Source organism: Sceloporus occidentalis, unplaced genomic scaffold (genome assembly GCF_023333645.1).
Source record: "Sceloporus occidentalis isolate IW3139 unplaced genomic scaffold, rSceOcc1.0.p SCAF_94, whole genome shotgun sequence".
Classification (NCBI taxonomy): domain Eukaryota; kingdom Metazoa; phylum Chordata; class Lepidosauria; order Squamata; family Phrynosomatidae; genus Sceloporus; species Sceloporus occidentalis.
Genome location: NW_028317074.1, coordinates 296859 through 310256, shown reverse-complemented (window position 1 = coordinate 310256; position 13398 = coordinate 296859). Strand labels below are relative to the sequence as shown.

The following is a 13398-nucleotide window of genomic DNA, read 5'->3' as shown; positions in this document are numbered from 1 at the left end:
ATTAGGTCATTAGCAGAAGAAAGGATGGACATGTAGCCATAGTCGCACCATTCCTGGCAGCCCTTTTTTCTATTACACACTAGTTTTGATTTTTTTCTTGTCATACAAACCAGGCTACATAAATGCCACAAGGCTACTAATTTAGAAAAGCTCTGCCTGCTGAAGTGTTTGCTTTTGTAGACACTATAGTAAGAGTTCAATTATAAGGCCACTATGGTGTATCGAGAGTAGCCAAATCACATTCTTACCAGCCACTCCGGTTTTCTAAGCTGCGATGTAAGAGAATCGAACTTCATATCAGAAATGCAATGTTACATGGCTTCCATTTACTTTTTTTTTTCCAGTTCCTGATCAGTCGGACATTTTTACTGCCCGATATTTCACCTTAGAAATACCTAATGTGTTGTTCTAGCACTATTGCCCCAGTTTAGAACCTAGAACCTTTCCAGTTTATTTTTTTAAAATTAAATTAAATACGTTTTATGGATCATGTATAATCTTATTAAAAATTTAAATTTTGAAAGAATTTCTCTGAACTTGGCACTCATATGATGGTGCTTAGGGAGGACTGTCGTGCAGCAGCTGTTGAAGCAAGCTTTCCATCTTCTACCTCTAGCTGGTAGGCGGTAGTGGGGCAGTTAGAGGAAGATGAGTGGCTTTAAATCCCTTTTGGAAGCTGGGGTCATGGGCTAGAACGTATTTGGTTGTTACTCACAGAAATGACTGTGTAGGAGGAGTGATGGGATAAATATTAGGAAGGCACAAACAGTCTAGTACTGGGTGGTCTGTGGTAGGGGTATAAGGGCTACTGTTAAGCCCTGCTGTTTTTCCTTCCTTCAGTCCCACTAAAAACATTGCTCCCAAAGCAAATGTGTCTGCTGTAGGGGATCCTGTTCTGTTTACATCCATGGCTTAACCTAGATGCTTATGGACCAGGTTCCACCAAAATGCCCTTTAGATCGCTTGCCAGGAAACTACTTTAATACTTTTATGCACATTCACTTTTATTATATAAAATGCTGCCTTCACTTCTAATGTTCACATTGGTTTTTAAGAGACTTTTGTTGCAACAGTATTGGTCAAGACAACTGTTTTTTTTAATATATATATTATTATAAATGGTTTTAAAACTAGCTCACCTAGAGCAGGACCTGTGGACCCCCTCTAGTTGCAGCTGGTTAGGAAAATGATTAAACATAATTTAAATGAATTTGCCAGCGAGCAATATGAACAATGAGTTTCCATGTGTTATTTATGACGGAGCTATGGTGACGGAGTCTCTCTGTCACGTTAACCTTCAGGCTCGACAGGCGACCTACTGGGGAGATTTCACTTTTGTAAGTTGTACGTGTCATTGGCACAAAATCTCCCATTCTGCCTTTTTGCAGGGCAGTTTGGGATCGATGGCAGTCATTAAAAAAAACAGATAGCGAAGATTTATATTTTAACAAAATATATGTGGGGCAGCATTATGTAAATAGTGATGGATATGATAGACTTTGATGAATGTCATTTCCCAGTGAGACCCCAGCCTATTAATCAGCCTTTGCAGCATGTTCGTAATGTGCCAAAGTTGCTTAATATTCCAACAACTAGTTCAGGGGTGTCCAACCTGCGGCCCTCCAGCTGCTGCAGGACTACATCTCCCATCCTCCTCAGCCAGCCCCTTAGCTGAAAGAGCATTATGGGAGATGTAGTCCTGCAGCAGCTGGAGGGCCGCAGGTTGGACGCCCCTGAACTAGTCTATCAGGCCATAGCCCCGATTTTCACCACGTCTCACGCACAGTGGTGCACCTTGCCACTTCTCTCTGTTACTATTCATGCTCTGTGCCTGTTTGTGATTATTTTTTACAATGTTTAAATTATTGCACTGTTTGTAACTGTTTGAAGAGAGCCTTCTGTATCAGAACAAAATAAAAAAAGCAGTACAGTATTTCTTCTGTGTGTGTTACTGAATGGTGTCGATCGCTGTGGACAGATTCACGCTTCCGGAGGTTGATTTGGCTCTTGAAAAAAATCATGAGAAACAATATAGCTAACATCCGTACGAACGTACACCCTCTTTACTGAGGGTATTTTGTAGCCAAAAACATGGGGCTTTTTACATTGTTTCTTTAACCATGATTCTCCTTTTACTTTTTCGTGCACCCAAACAAATTATATATTGTGTATATATATAGGGAAGTTAGAGCTTTCTGTTGATACATGTTTTTAGAAGTATAATCCACCATTTAGTATGAATACTACATTAAAATAATGAAAATATTTGGGAAAAAACATTTTTTTCTAATATTTCCCTATGATAATTGTCCCCAATTGACCAAAATACCAGAAAAATACCACCAGTAATGTAAGTATCTCGATTTTGAAAATACCCCATATTCATGCGGGTTTTTTTGGAAGTTACGGGGCACAAAATGGAAAATGTCTGTTCTCTTTTTAAAAAAAACCAAAAAACTTTCAACTTAATTTTAAGAGGCCTATTTCTCATGTCAGACTATTCAGCAGCTCAAAATATCCCTACAAAGGTATATATATTTTTGGAAAGCAGACAACCCAGCATATTTCACAAGGAGAATTTGGACACGTATGCAGCCATTTGGTCACAAATATCTGGTAAAGGGAGCCATAACATTAATTTTCATTGTTTTTGTTCCCACCAACCTTTCCACGTTTCTTAGGACAGTTTGCACATATTACATCCAGATAACCCTACCACAATCTGTTCAGCTGCTTCTCCAGATTAAAAAAAGACCCCACATATATAGGTTATTGTATAATGTTTGTTTAAATCTACAGCGCACAATACAGGCACACCGAAAATAAAAGGTTTAGATAAAAGATACGTTTTCACAACTATGCCAAGCTTTTGGTTTTCTTGTGTACCTGCTTTTGTGGGCCACACCTCCCATCACCTTTATAATGAACGTGGCTGAAGGTGATTGGAGTTGTAATCCACAGAGTCATCAACCCATTTTTTTTTTAAAAACGCCCAATTGGAGGATCGGGGACCTACTGCAAGCACGCCATATTTCCCTCAGTTGGAGTTTTCGTGGCATCCTCTTCCCAGACTGGAGGATCGGTGAGAGGATGGCACCACAAGCGCTACCATTTTGGTGGAAGTTCCCGCCGGGTTATGTCCGCAGAGATGCGGACAAAAAAAGACAGCAGATTCAAGAGGAGATCACAAGTGGTCGGCAGAGAAGGTAGGGGAACATTTAGGGAGTGTGAGAGAGAGAGAATGAAAACAAATGAGAGTGTGAGAGAGTGAGTAAGAGTGAATGCTGGCACCAGGCAACAAATTCTGCTCCCAAATCAAAAATGCCCCTGAACGGCCAAACCGAATGGGCAGGGAACGAAATTAGTTTCCAGAAAACGAATGGGCCAAAAAGGAACCGAAACATTTTTCTGAATCGTCTAATATATTAGAGATTCTGGAAGAACACCATTCAGTTCAGAAAATATAGCAATACAGAGTACTTTTAATATCAGAAAATAGAAGATAAAAAGTTAAGCTTTTCCATGTAAGTTGTCTACGTTTTACCCTTAATAGTCACTTGCTCTGATGTATGCTGCTGTATCTCTTTTCTGTAATGTAAAGACAATAAAAAAATCTTACACAAAAATAGTCTGAAATGCAGACAGCCTTGTAAGGCTTCAAGTGCCCTATTTATTTTTAGTTTTTTGTGAATACCGGCAATAGCTAAAACCTAATGACAACCTTGTTTGTTTTCACCTATAGGTGTGTATTCAATCTTGGTAGAAGAACACTACAATGACAACAAGGGAACTTATTGTAGGTATTTTGCACTTACTTTTATACTTCCTGAACCTTGTTACTGTTTAATAAATAAAAAGACACAAAAGACATTTAGAGACGATTTCCAATAGACACACATCACTACTTTCCAAGTTGTAATGTCAGAGGTGGCAAAACTAGCCATTCTCCTAATGGTTATATACGAGAACAATGATTTTGAGTCACCCTTGTGCCATGGATGGGCAGTGAGGTATCTCGTGAGAACTACACGTGGAACCTTTTATAATTGGTCAGTCTTTTTGTTCTCTGACAGCTTTAATGCATCCCTGAGTTCCGCGCTTCTTTGCTTATCAATGAGTTCCATTTCTCGCAGTTTCTGTAAAAAAAGGCAATATAAACGTAATATTGTTTAGAACGCTGGGTGTCATTTTCTATACCTCCACTCTAAACAATATACAGGATCGCAATCAATAACTAAATCATAACCCGCGTTATATTATGTGCGAACCAATAATATAACTTTAGAATAGTCACACAGACAGCATCACTGGTGGTTCAGATTAAACCTAAACTATGGAACAGTTAGAATAAAACCTATACCTGAGAAATCTCTGTGCTGATGATATTGTGATATTCTTTTCCTCGGCCCAAGGCTTCCATCTCTGTCAAGAACTCCCATCTTTCCTTGATTTCTGCCATCACTGCAAGGAAACTGTGGTTAGTTAATACATACTTTAAATCCTCGCTCTTTCCACATGTTTGCATTACACTTACGTTCATCAAATCTGTCCTTCTCCTCCAGCACAGCCTCTTCCATCTGTGGAGAAGAATGCTTTGACTCAGGCAGTTCTTTCCCAGTGGCCATGATGTTTTGCAATCTATGTTTTTCTTTGTTTAGGTCTCCTGTGAAAAGCAAATCATTTCTGCTTAGTCAATGCGGAATATTCTTTCAAAAACATTTGGATCACTTTACCATTATTATTACATTATACTCCATATTTAACCCAGAGGAAGGACATCACCATGCACGTTGAATACATCATATAAGTCTTTTAAGGCTCTGCCTAGTTTTAAACATGGTTTAAGGATTTTGAGCCAGCTGACTTACGTTAACCACCTATAATAAAAACTTACTTGTAGGACGAGGACGGAACTTATCTCTATCATAAGCATCTCCTGCGCGACATTGCTCTGCAGGACGTAAGCTGGGTCTAGTACGTAGAACATGGGCACTAAGCCGCTGAGCTGGGACACATGGAGGTTTACGATCGCTATTGCTAGAGCTGGGATGACATTGGGTGGGCAATACATCTCCACCTGATGAAAGAAATGTGCCAATGAGTATCCAAGTTTTATTGTCCTCAATACAGAACAGTCATACGCAACATTTTTGGGGGAAATTAACCAGTAGGTTGAGACTCGACTATATACTGGTTACAGCGGTACTCGTGGAAATTAAAAACCCAACTGAAGCCCTTGAACGAGTTGGATGTGCTTAGAGGTAACTACACACCTTACAGGGAAACTATAAACAGCCATTTTAGTATTTTAGACAAAGAGAACATTCTCATTAAGTCTCCCCCGTCACAATACACTCAACAATGTATATGTTATATATCAACTCCAAGAGTCCCATTAATGCAATATGCGTGATATACTGTATATGTATAATTTAGCATTTCTTGTCACATGAAGCAATGACAAGTATAAGGGCACCAATATACCTTTTAATGTGTTTTAATACACATTAAAAGACAAACATTTCAGAACATATGTGGTCTCATCTAAGTGGGACATGATCATGTGGAAGGGGCACGTGAGCAAGAAAACATTTGCAACTGTGTTTTATATTATTTATATAGCGTTGTCATATGCCACAGCCCAGGACAAAGGAGGGACACAAGGATTATGTGATAGTATAATACCAGATTGTTACAAAGGGAAACACATACATACATTGCAATCGCACCCTGATCTGACGCTGTTGAAAGTTTGTGAGCTTGGATTCTTGCATCATGACTAGAAGCAAAAAGAACATGTTAGCCACGAACAACCAAAATCAGCCATTCAATCAAAATGAGAAAGATGCTTTCCAATAGATTACAAACGCCTAACATTTTTGTATCAGATTAAAAGATACATTTTAAGTACTGTGCTGTTTTTTTAAACAGTTCTAGTTTTTGCATAATGTGTTCTATTTCTATATGTTCTAGCTCTGTTATTACTGCCCAATCTCTATGACAGGGATGTCCAAACTGGGGCCCTTCAGCTGCTGCAGGGCTACATCTCCCATACTCATCAGCCAGGCCCTTAGCTGAAAGAGCATTATGGGAGATGTAGTCCTGCAGCAGCCGGAGGGCCGCAGGTTGGACCCCCCTGCTCTATGACAACACTCTGACATGAACTGGCTCCCATTTGTCATCTTCTTGAAAACCAGGCATTGATCGCACAACCAGTCACCCCTTTTGCTCTTTAGAATTAAGCTCCTATGTGTATATTCCCAATTTTATATCCCAGCTACTCACGGATTGAATTGGCAATGTATTGTGCGCATAACTTCAACCGTCATATATAACCATCAGTACTTCATATTGCAAATCACTGGTACAATTACAATCATTTTATATGTGATCCAAAATAATAGGATGTTACTAAATCTTAAAAAGTTTCAGCTTTCTAATGGAAGAATACAATGACACGTTTGATGTACTTTACACTAGAAGGTACAATTTACGTAGAACAATACCATTAATATGCTTCCTGTCTCAAAATGCAAACTTGTCACCAGGATTGGTATGGAAGTTATTCTGTAGTTATGGCTGGTAAAGGGTGTCTTATATATATCCTATTTTAACACTACCAAGGTTAATTATTTTTGTACTGTGACAACTTACAAAACTTTTAAAACACATAATTCCACTTGCATTAAATAAAATAAAAAGGTAAAATATATTTTTAAAGATGCATTTATCTTTGTATATTTAAAAAAAAATCTTAATTTCTCTTGCTGTGATTTCCCAAGCTTTGAATTAATATTTTTGTTTTCTGAGAAAGCTGGAATTACCTCGCAGCAGCTCCTGGGTTTCTTTGCTGTACTGAACTGGCTTTGCGCTATTCCAGAATCCAGCGCCAACTTGCACATTGACATTGCCACCTTTTAGCGACATGATGAGGTCCCTGCAAACATATAATATATATTGATAGATATAATCAATCAGAAAGCAGTACAGAGTACAGATAAGTTATGTATATGTTATAGGAAACTATTTGGCCCATCTAGTCTGCCTATTTTGAACCAGTCCTTGGTCTTATCTTAGATTCAGTATACCTTTATACCTATACCATGCATGTTTAAATTCCCTCACTGTATTCGATTCTGCGGCTTCTGCTGGGAGGATGTCCCCGTTACCTACTACCCTCAGTAAAGTAGAACTTCCTTACATTACATCTAAGCCTCTGACCCTCTAGTTTTAGATTATGACCTCTTGTTCCCCTCATTTGAGATAAAGGTTTATTAAATTACTTTATGTATTTAAATATTTACAACCAATGTTCCATCTAATTTTTCTTAGTTGGCGTGCGCAGAAAATTTCTCTTGTGCGCACAATATCCGAGCCGCATAAAGTTTCAAAAAAATTATTATTTTTTTCTTTTTTTGGGAAAAACTGATGTGCGCACAATTTTTGGACATGTGCGCTCTCTAAAAAAGCTATGTGCGCGCACACAAGCGCACAGCTTAGAGGGAACACTGTTTATAACACATCTCTTCTATCTCTCTTTCTGGGTCAGACTGAATGATTATTATTACTGTTAGTTATTGTTGCATATAGCGCCATCATATTCTGCAGTGCTGTACAATGGCTAAACCGGACTTTACAAATAGTGCAAAATATACCAACCTGACTTGCAGAAACAAGAGCTTACAATCTAGAAGATCTGCATATGTGATAAAGAGGTGCTTAAGAGCAGTCACTATCCTGATGGAGATAATGTTCCCTACAAGCCCTGCTGCTCTAGAACCTCTAGAAATTAGGACTTTAAGTACAAATGTTCTGGTGACCCAGGATCGTCAATGTATTTACTCTCTTTTTTGCCCTACCCCTCCCATGGCTGTTTAGTATAATAAATATAAAATTCTGACTCCTAATACAACTCAAATTATACTATTCTCACCGTACTGGTATCAGACTCGTGTAAAATAAGGTAATATCTGAAACCAAAATCACCGTTCAAGCTGCATGAAATAACAACAAATTAGTCATATAACGTACTGTACAGTATAGAATTTCAATAACATAAACAAAGTTTGCGAGTTCCGTAAAGAGCGTGGCAACTCACCTAGTTCGTTCGGTATAGTCAAGCGTTTTCTGTCTCCATAGAAACAGAATCAAAGGAATGGGTTGGACTTGTGGGCTTCCGGTTCCTGTCTCCATGTGACGCAGTTCCCGTAAGCGACAAGTGTGCGAACTGAGAGTGTGCTGCGTTTATTGGCGGCTTGAATCGTAAACGAGGAGCCGGTAGTCGTCATGTCTGACAACGAGGACAAGTGAGCATGTTTAAATAACGGGGGGCATTGTCTATAGCAAATATTTGTTAGCCACGACGAAAGGTTTGTTTTCCTGCGTGTAATAATAGACCGTGATAGTCCCAAACCTCGCCGCGCCAGAAACCGCGGGACGCTTTTTGATATAAAACCGGTAACACTTTTAGTGTCATGAGGTGACGGTTTTACGGTACAGTCGATTTTTACACAGAAAATGATAAATTGGTAAAGAAAAACGACGGCTGCGGGGCATGAAATCGCATCTTAATCGTTTGGTGTGTAGTTTGGGCCTGAGCTTTTTAAAATGAGTATACTGTGGTACCTACAGACAGGGCAGGTCAGCATACATATAATAAACTGCATTAGACCTGAGATAAGGAAATCTCTTGTAATTACATGTCACTGGGGAGGCTTTTTTATTATTGTTAACATGATAAATAATATTGGCTGTGAAATGCGAGGCCTACTTGCATTGGCCCAGATACTAGTTAATCTCATCATGTGGTTTATCGTGCAAGTGGCCCCTGACCCATATATATATATTTTCAATAAGGGTTGTTTGAGGTTGCAAGGAAACTGTTGTATGAAGCTTCATTATGGTGAAACCACAAATACAGGTCAAGGCTCCCATTGTTTTCTCTTAATCCATCATCAACTGTGTCAAGATGGCACTACATGATATGCCTGCACAAAGTGAGAACTACTTCATTATGAAACCGGTGCTGGGTAAAATACGTTAACAAACTTAGAACCTAAATTCCTCCTCTCAAACAGAAAGATGAATTTTTAACACACAGAAACAGTACTTGACAGAAGATAAAAACTGCCCAGCCCGTGTTGTCTGTCCGTTGTTCCTGGTATAAGGACTCAAACCTTAACCTGTCGTCAGCCTCTTATGTTCAGAATAGCTGTATGCCTATCCTGTGCATGTTCAGATTCCCTCTCTGTATAAACCTCTACCCCTATGCTGGGAGGCCATTACATATTCTGATTTTTTAGGATTTAGGATGTTAGTGTTACAAATGGTCTCAGAGCTAGGCGGACATCTTCAACACATTTTCCTTGAGCAAATACATTCAAAAGTAGACTTGAAATATCCGGAATAAGTCCTTGTTGTTTCTGACAAATGTTCCAGTAGCCATTTCAGCATGTCAGGTTTGAGTAGTAATAAATGTGATAAAATTAATTATTTTTTTAATTCTTACAGCTTTGATGGAGATGATTTTGATGATGTTGAAGAGGATGAGGGACTTGATGACTTGGACCACGCAGAGGAGGTAAGATCTGTCATGCAGACCTCCCTCATAATTTCCCCAGTTTTGTCTTGATAACGTTTTTTTCTTTAGTGAGGTCACAAAGTATTCTGCTTGTTTTTTCCAAGTTCAGCCTATGGTGTAAAATTGCTCTAGTAACTCCTTGATTCATATACTCTGGTTAGCCACAACTGCTATAAGAATATATTGCTGTAAATTAACCATTTATTCACAAATGTGTGGTTTATGTTTCATCGTCTTATACATGTACCCTAACATTATTAAGTATTGAGACGACTACATTACGATTATGACGTCTGCCAAGATTGCTTAATAAAAGAGGTAGTGGCACCTGAGCTGGAAAATTAAGCTAAGTAAAAAGAGTCGGTCACAAGTACAGTAGTTGCAGGTGGTATTGAAAGCCAAAGGTTGAGATCAGTTTTCCAAGTGAGATAATGTAAATTGAGAACAAAAGGGATCCTAGAATGGAGTCTTGGGGTACTCTGAAAAGGGAATTGAGGGGACGCTTTACTAGAAAAGGGCATGTCAAAGGTGCAATCAGGTTGGGTGTGAGTCAGGAGCGAGCACTGCCATGGAGGCCAAGATCGTGGAGACTTTTTAGTAGGTTGTCCTCCACAGTGGCAGAAAGGTATAGAGTAGGTCATTAGTAACTTTAGTAAGGGCGCTCTCAGTAGAATGTAAAGAGCAGAATCCAGATTGAAAAGGGTCAAGTAAAACATTGGCGTAAAGAAACTCAGTTGAGTAAATGGCTTGTTCAAGGAGCTTGGTGGCTACCAGGAGTAAAGAAATGGCACAGTAGATGGACAGATCCAGTCGGGTCCAGGAAGGGCTTTTTCAAGATAGGAGTTAAGGTAGCACGGGAGGATGTGGCAGATCCAGTACCTGGGTAAGATGACAAGGGTCCAGGGGACATGTGGTTGGACAAGAAGAAAGAAGAGCACAAACCCCATCTTCAGTGATGAGAGTATTGGTTAAATGAATAATTCCAGTGTTGGGAATTAATGGTACTGAACAGCTGCTTAGGGTTATGAGACAGGGAAGAGAGTAGGGAAGGGAAATAGATTTGTACCACTTGTACATTAATATGGAGCATTTAGTTTCATTGTTATGGACCTCAGAAGTTCACATCTTGCTGTTCTGGGTTACAGGAGGACCAGGAGAACGTAGCAATCTTGCCTGCTGGAGAGGGCCAACAAGCCAACCAGAAACGTATTACCACCAACTATATGACAAAATATGAGAGGGCACGTGTGCTTGGAACCAGGGCTCTACAGATAGCGTAAGTGGGGTACACACAAGCATATTTACTGGGAGAGAATGATGGATTTTGCACAAACCCCTAACATTGAAAAATACCGTATTTGCTCGATTATAAGACAAGGTTTTTTTCAGAGCAAATGCTCTGAAAAATACCCCTCGTCTTATAATCGAGGTCGTCTTCTAATAAGACCTCTGCTGGGGCCAGGCTGCTTACCGGTGCTTTGGTCACGAGCAGCTTCTACCACCGGCAGGAGAACAGGAAGCTAGCAGAGCGTCACATAATTCTGCCTCCCCCTCCTTCCTCTGGGGGCGGGGCCAGAGAAGTTGCTCGCACAGCCGGGCCCCTGCAGAAGTCTTCGAGTGAGAGATCTGCAGTTCAGGTAAGGGGGTGGGGGAGGGTTTTTGTGATTAATGTGTGAAGTATGTGTGATTAATGGAATGAATGAGTATTTAAATGTTTGTGAATGTGTGTGTGTGTGTGTGTGTGATAACATGGATGTGTAAGGGGGGTGGGGGTGGTAGCATGGCATAGGGAGGCTGTACTCACACTCCTTTCATCCACAGGTCCCAGCATGTACTGGCTGCCTTGGCTTGATAGGAGTGTGATTGCTGTTAGCAGTTATATATATATACCTCCAGAAATGCCTTTTAACCCCCTATATGCCACTCTGCCCCATGATATGCCTTTTAACCCCCTATATGCCACTCTGGCATATAGGGGGTTAAAAGGCATATCATGGGGCAGAGTGGCATATAGGAGGGTATAAGACATTTCTGGAGGCAGAGTGGTATATAGAGGGTTAAAAGGCACATCATGGGGCAGACTGGCAAATAGGGGGTATAAGGCATTTCTGGGGGCAGATGTGCATAACTGGGGGGGGGCAGGTTGACAAATAAAAGGAAAAAAATATATATATATTTCTCAATCATAGCTTTTATTAAATATGAAAAAATTGTTTACATGAATTAATATTTACTAGTAAAACTTTTTTTCCTATAGGGTAGTCTTATATTCAGGCTTTGTTTTTTTCCTAAATTAATATTTAGATTTTGGGGGGTCGTCTTATAATCGAGCAAATACGGTAGTACTCTTGCTGTTGTTACACTTTCATACATAATGCTACACGCAACAGAGTAGCTTAAAATGCAATTTTTTATTTAAATGCCTGATGCCATCACATCTTTTGGTATCATTTAACAATCTGTGCTTTTTGTTTGTCAATTGGTACAACATTTTTGAGTGATATTTAGTCTTAAATGACTATATCACGTAAGGTCAGATAGTCTAGTTGAGCAAAACTAGCATAGATAACTTGTCCCGAGGTTGTCTTCCCTTCTCGCTCACCTTTAAGCTATTTTGAAGTGCTCACGAAAAATAGGTGTGAAAGCTTAATCGGGAGGGGTAACTGTACAGATCCTTAGGGCAGGAACTTATAAAAGCTGATCTCTGTGTAGATGTATGAAGGGTTTCTACAGTATATTGCTAAATTTGACTTGACCGCCATGCCGTAGGCGAATTAAGTTTTCTGGAATAAAAAAAGGTTTGGCAAAAGCGGATTTGCTTTGTCTTAAGTCCACCACAAGGTGTCACAAGAACACTAATGGACACATCCTATTATTCCCAGTTGAAGTTGCCTCTTTTGTTTGTGGAGACAAGCAGTTGAGAAAATGGTTCTGTTCTGATTCTTTCTGGTGTTAGCTTATTAATTTGTAGTAGTTTAGAAGATGCTCACTTGTCTATCTCTCAATCTTTTCTCAGAATGTGTGCACCTGTCATGGTGGAGCTGGAAGGAGAAACTGACCCTCTTCTCATTGCTATGAAGGAGCTTAAGTAAGAATTTTGGGATGTGATGTGTGAATTTGTGGTGAAATACTCGCCATTTTATCTTTCATATATGAACACTTTTCTTGTTTTCTGATATATCAATTGCTCTTGCAGATTCAGTTACAATATTGAAATGGAAATCACATATGGGTATAGTTTAGTAATTCACATTTTTGTTACTACTGATTTTATTAAAAAAACATGCTGCATAGGGTTGTGTGGATTCTGGCATGCAGTGCTTTCCATTGGTGTTACATGGATATCTCATTACACTCCCCACCTCCTTTCCATTACCAGTCATTAAGTTTTATTAGTTTATGACATAAGGATGCTTTCTGTTCCCACAGAGCCAGGAAGATTCCTATAATCATCAGACGCTATTTGCCTGATGGCAGTTATGAAGACTGGGGGGTGGATGAACTCATCATTACAGATTGACACCTCAAGAGGCCATCCGACTTTCCCCGTCTCATTGAGGCCGTTACTGCTTTTACCAACCCTTTCCACTCTGACTCTTGCTGTTGTACATAATTTCATATTTTTTGTAAATGATATTTAATAAAATCCAAAAACCCTAATAACTTCATAATTTGCGGTGATTTATATACAACGAGACTTGAAATGACAGTAGAGTACAGGTGATTGTATTCTCAAAGCCTGTCATCCTTGTTAAAGATCTAACAGGTTCCACTTGTTACCAGGAACAAATATGAGTAAAGTTGCCAAGATTTTAAAA

General features: G+C 39.4%; 2 protein-coding genes across 2 annotated transcripts; one reads left to right on the top strand and one right to left on the bottom strand.

The window, feature by feature from the left end:
- Window positions 1-4040: 4040 nt before the first annotated feature.
- Window positions 4041-6927, bottom strand: LOC149284350 (UPF0193 protein EVG1-like). Its single transcript, XM_089496782.1, has 6 exons — window positions 6825-6927; window positions 5717-5779; window positions 4895-5077; window positions 4535-4663; window positions 4361-4461; window positions 4041-4136 (listed from the first exon to the last, which is right to left on the bottom strand). The coding sequence occupies exons 1-6, from the start codon at window positions 6925-6927 to the stop codon at window positions 4041-4043; spliced, it is 675 nt and encodes a 224-aa protein (XP_089352908.1).
- Window positions 6928-8286: 1359 nt separating this feature from the next.
- LOC149284349 (DNA-directed RNA polymerases I, II, and III subunit RPABC2-like) lies at window positions 8287-13100 on the top strand. The gene is made up of 5 exons (XM_089496837.1): window positions 8287-8306; window positions 9511-9580; window positions 10726-10856; window positions 12597-12668; window positions 13010-13100. The coding sequence occupies exons 1-5, from the start codon at window positions 8287-8289 to the stop codon at window positions 13098-13100; spliced, it is 384 nt and encodes a 127-aa protein (XP_089352963.1).
- Window positions 13101-13398: the final 298 nt, after the last annotated feature.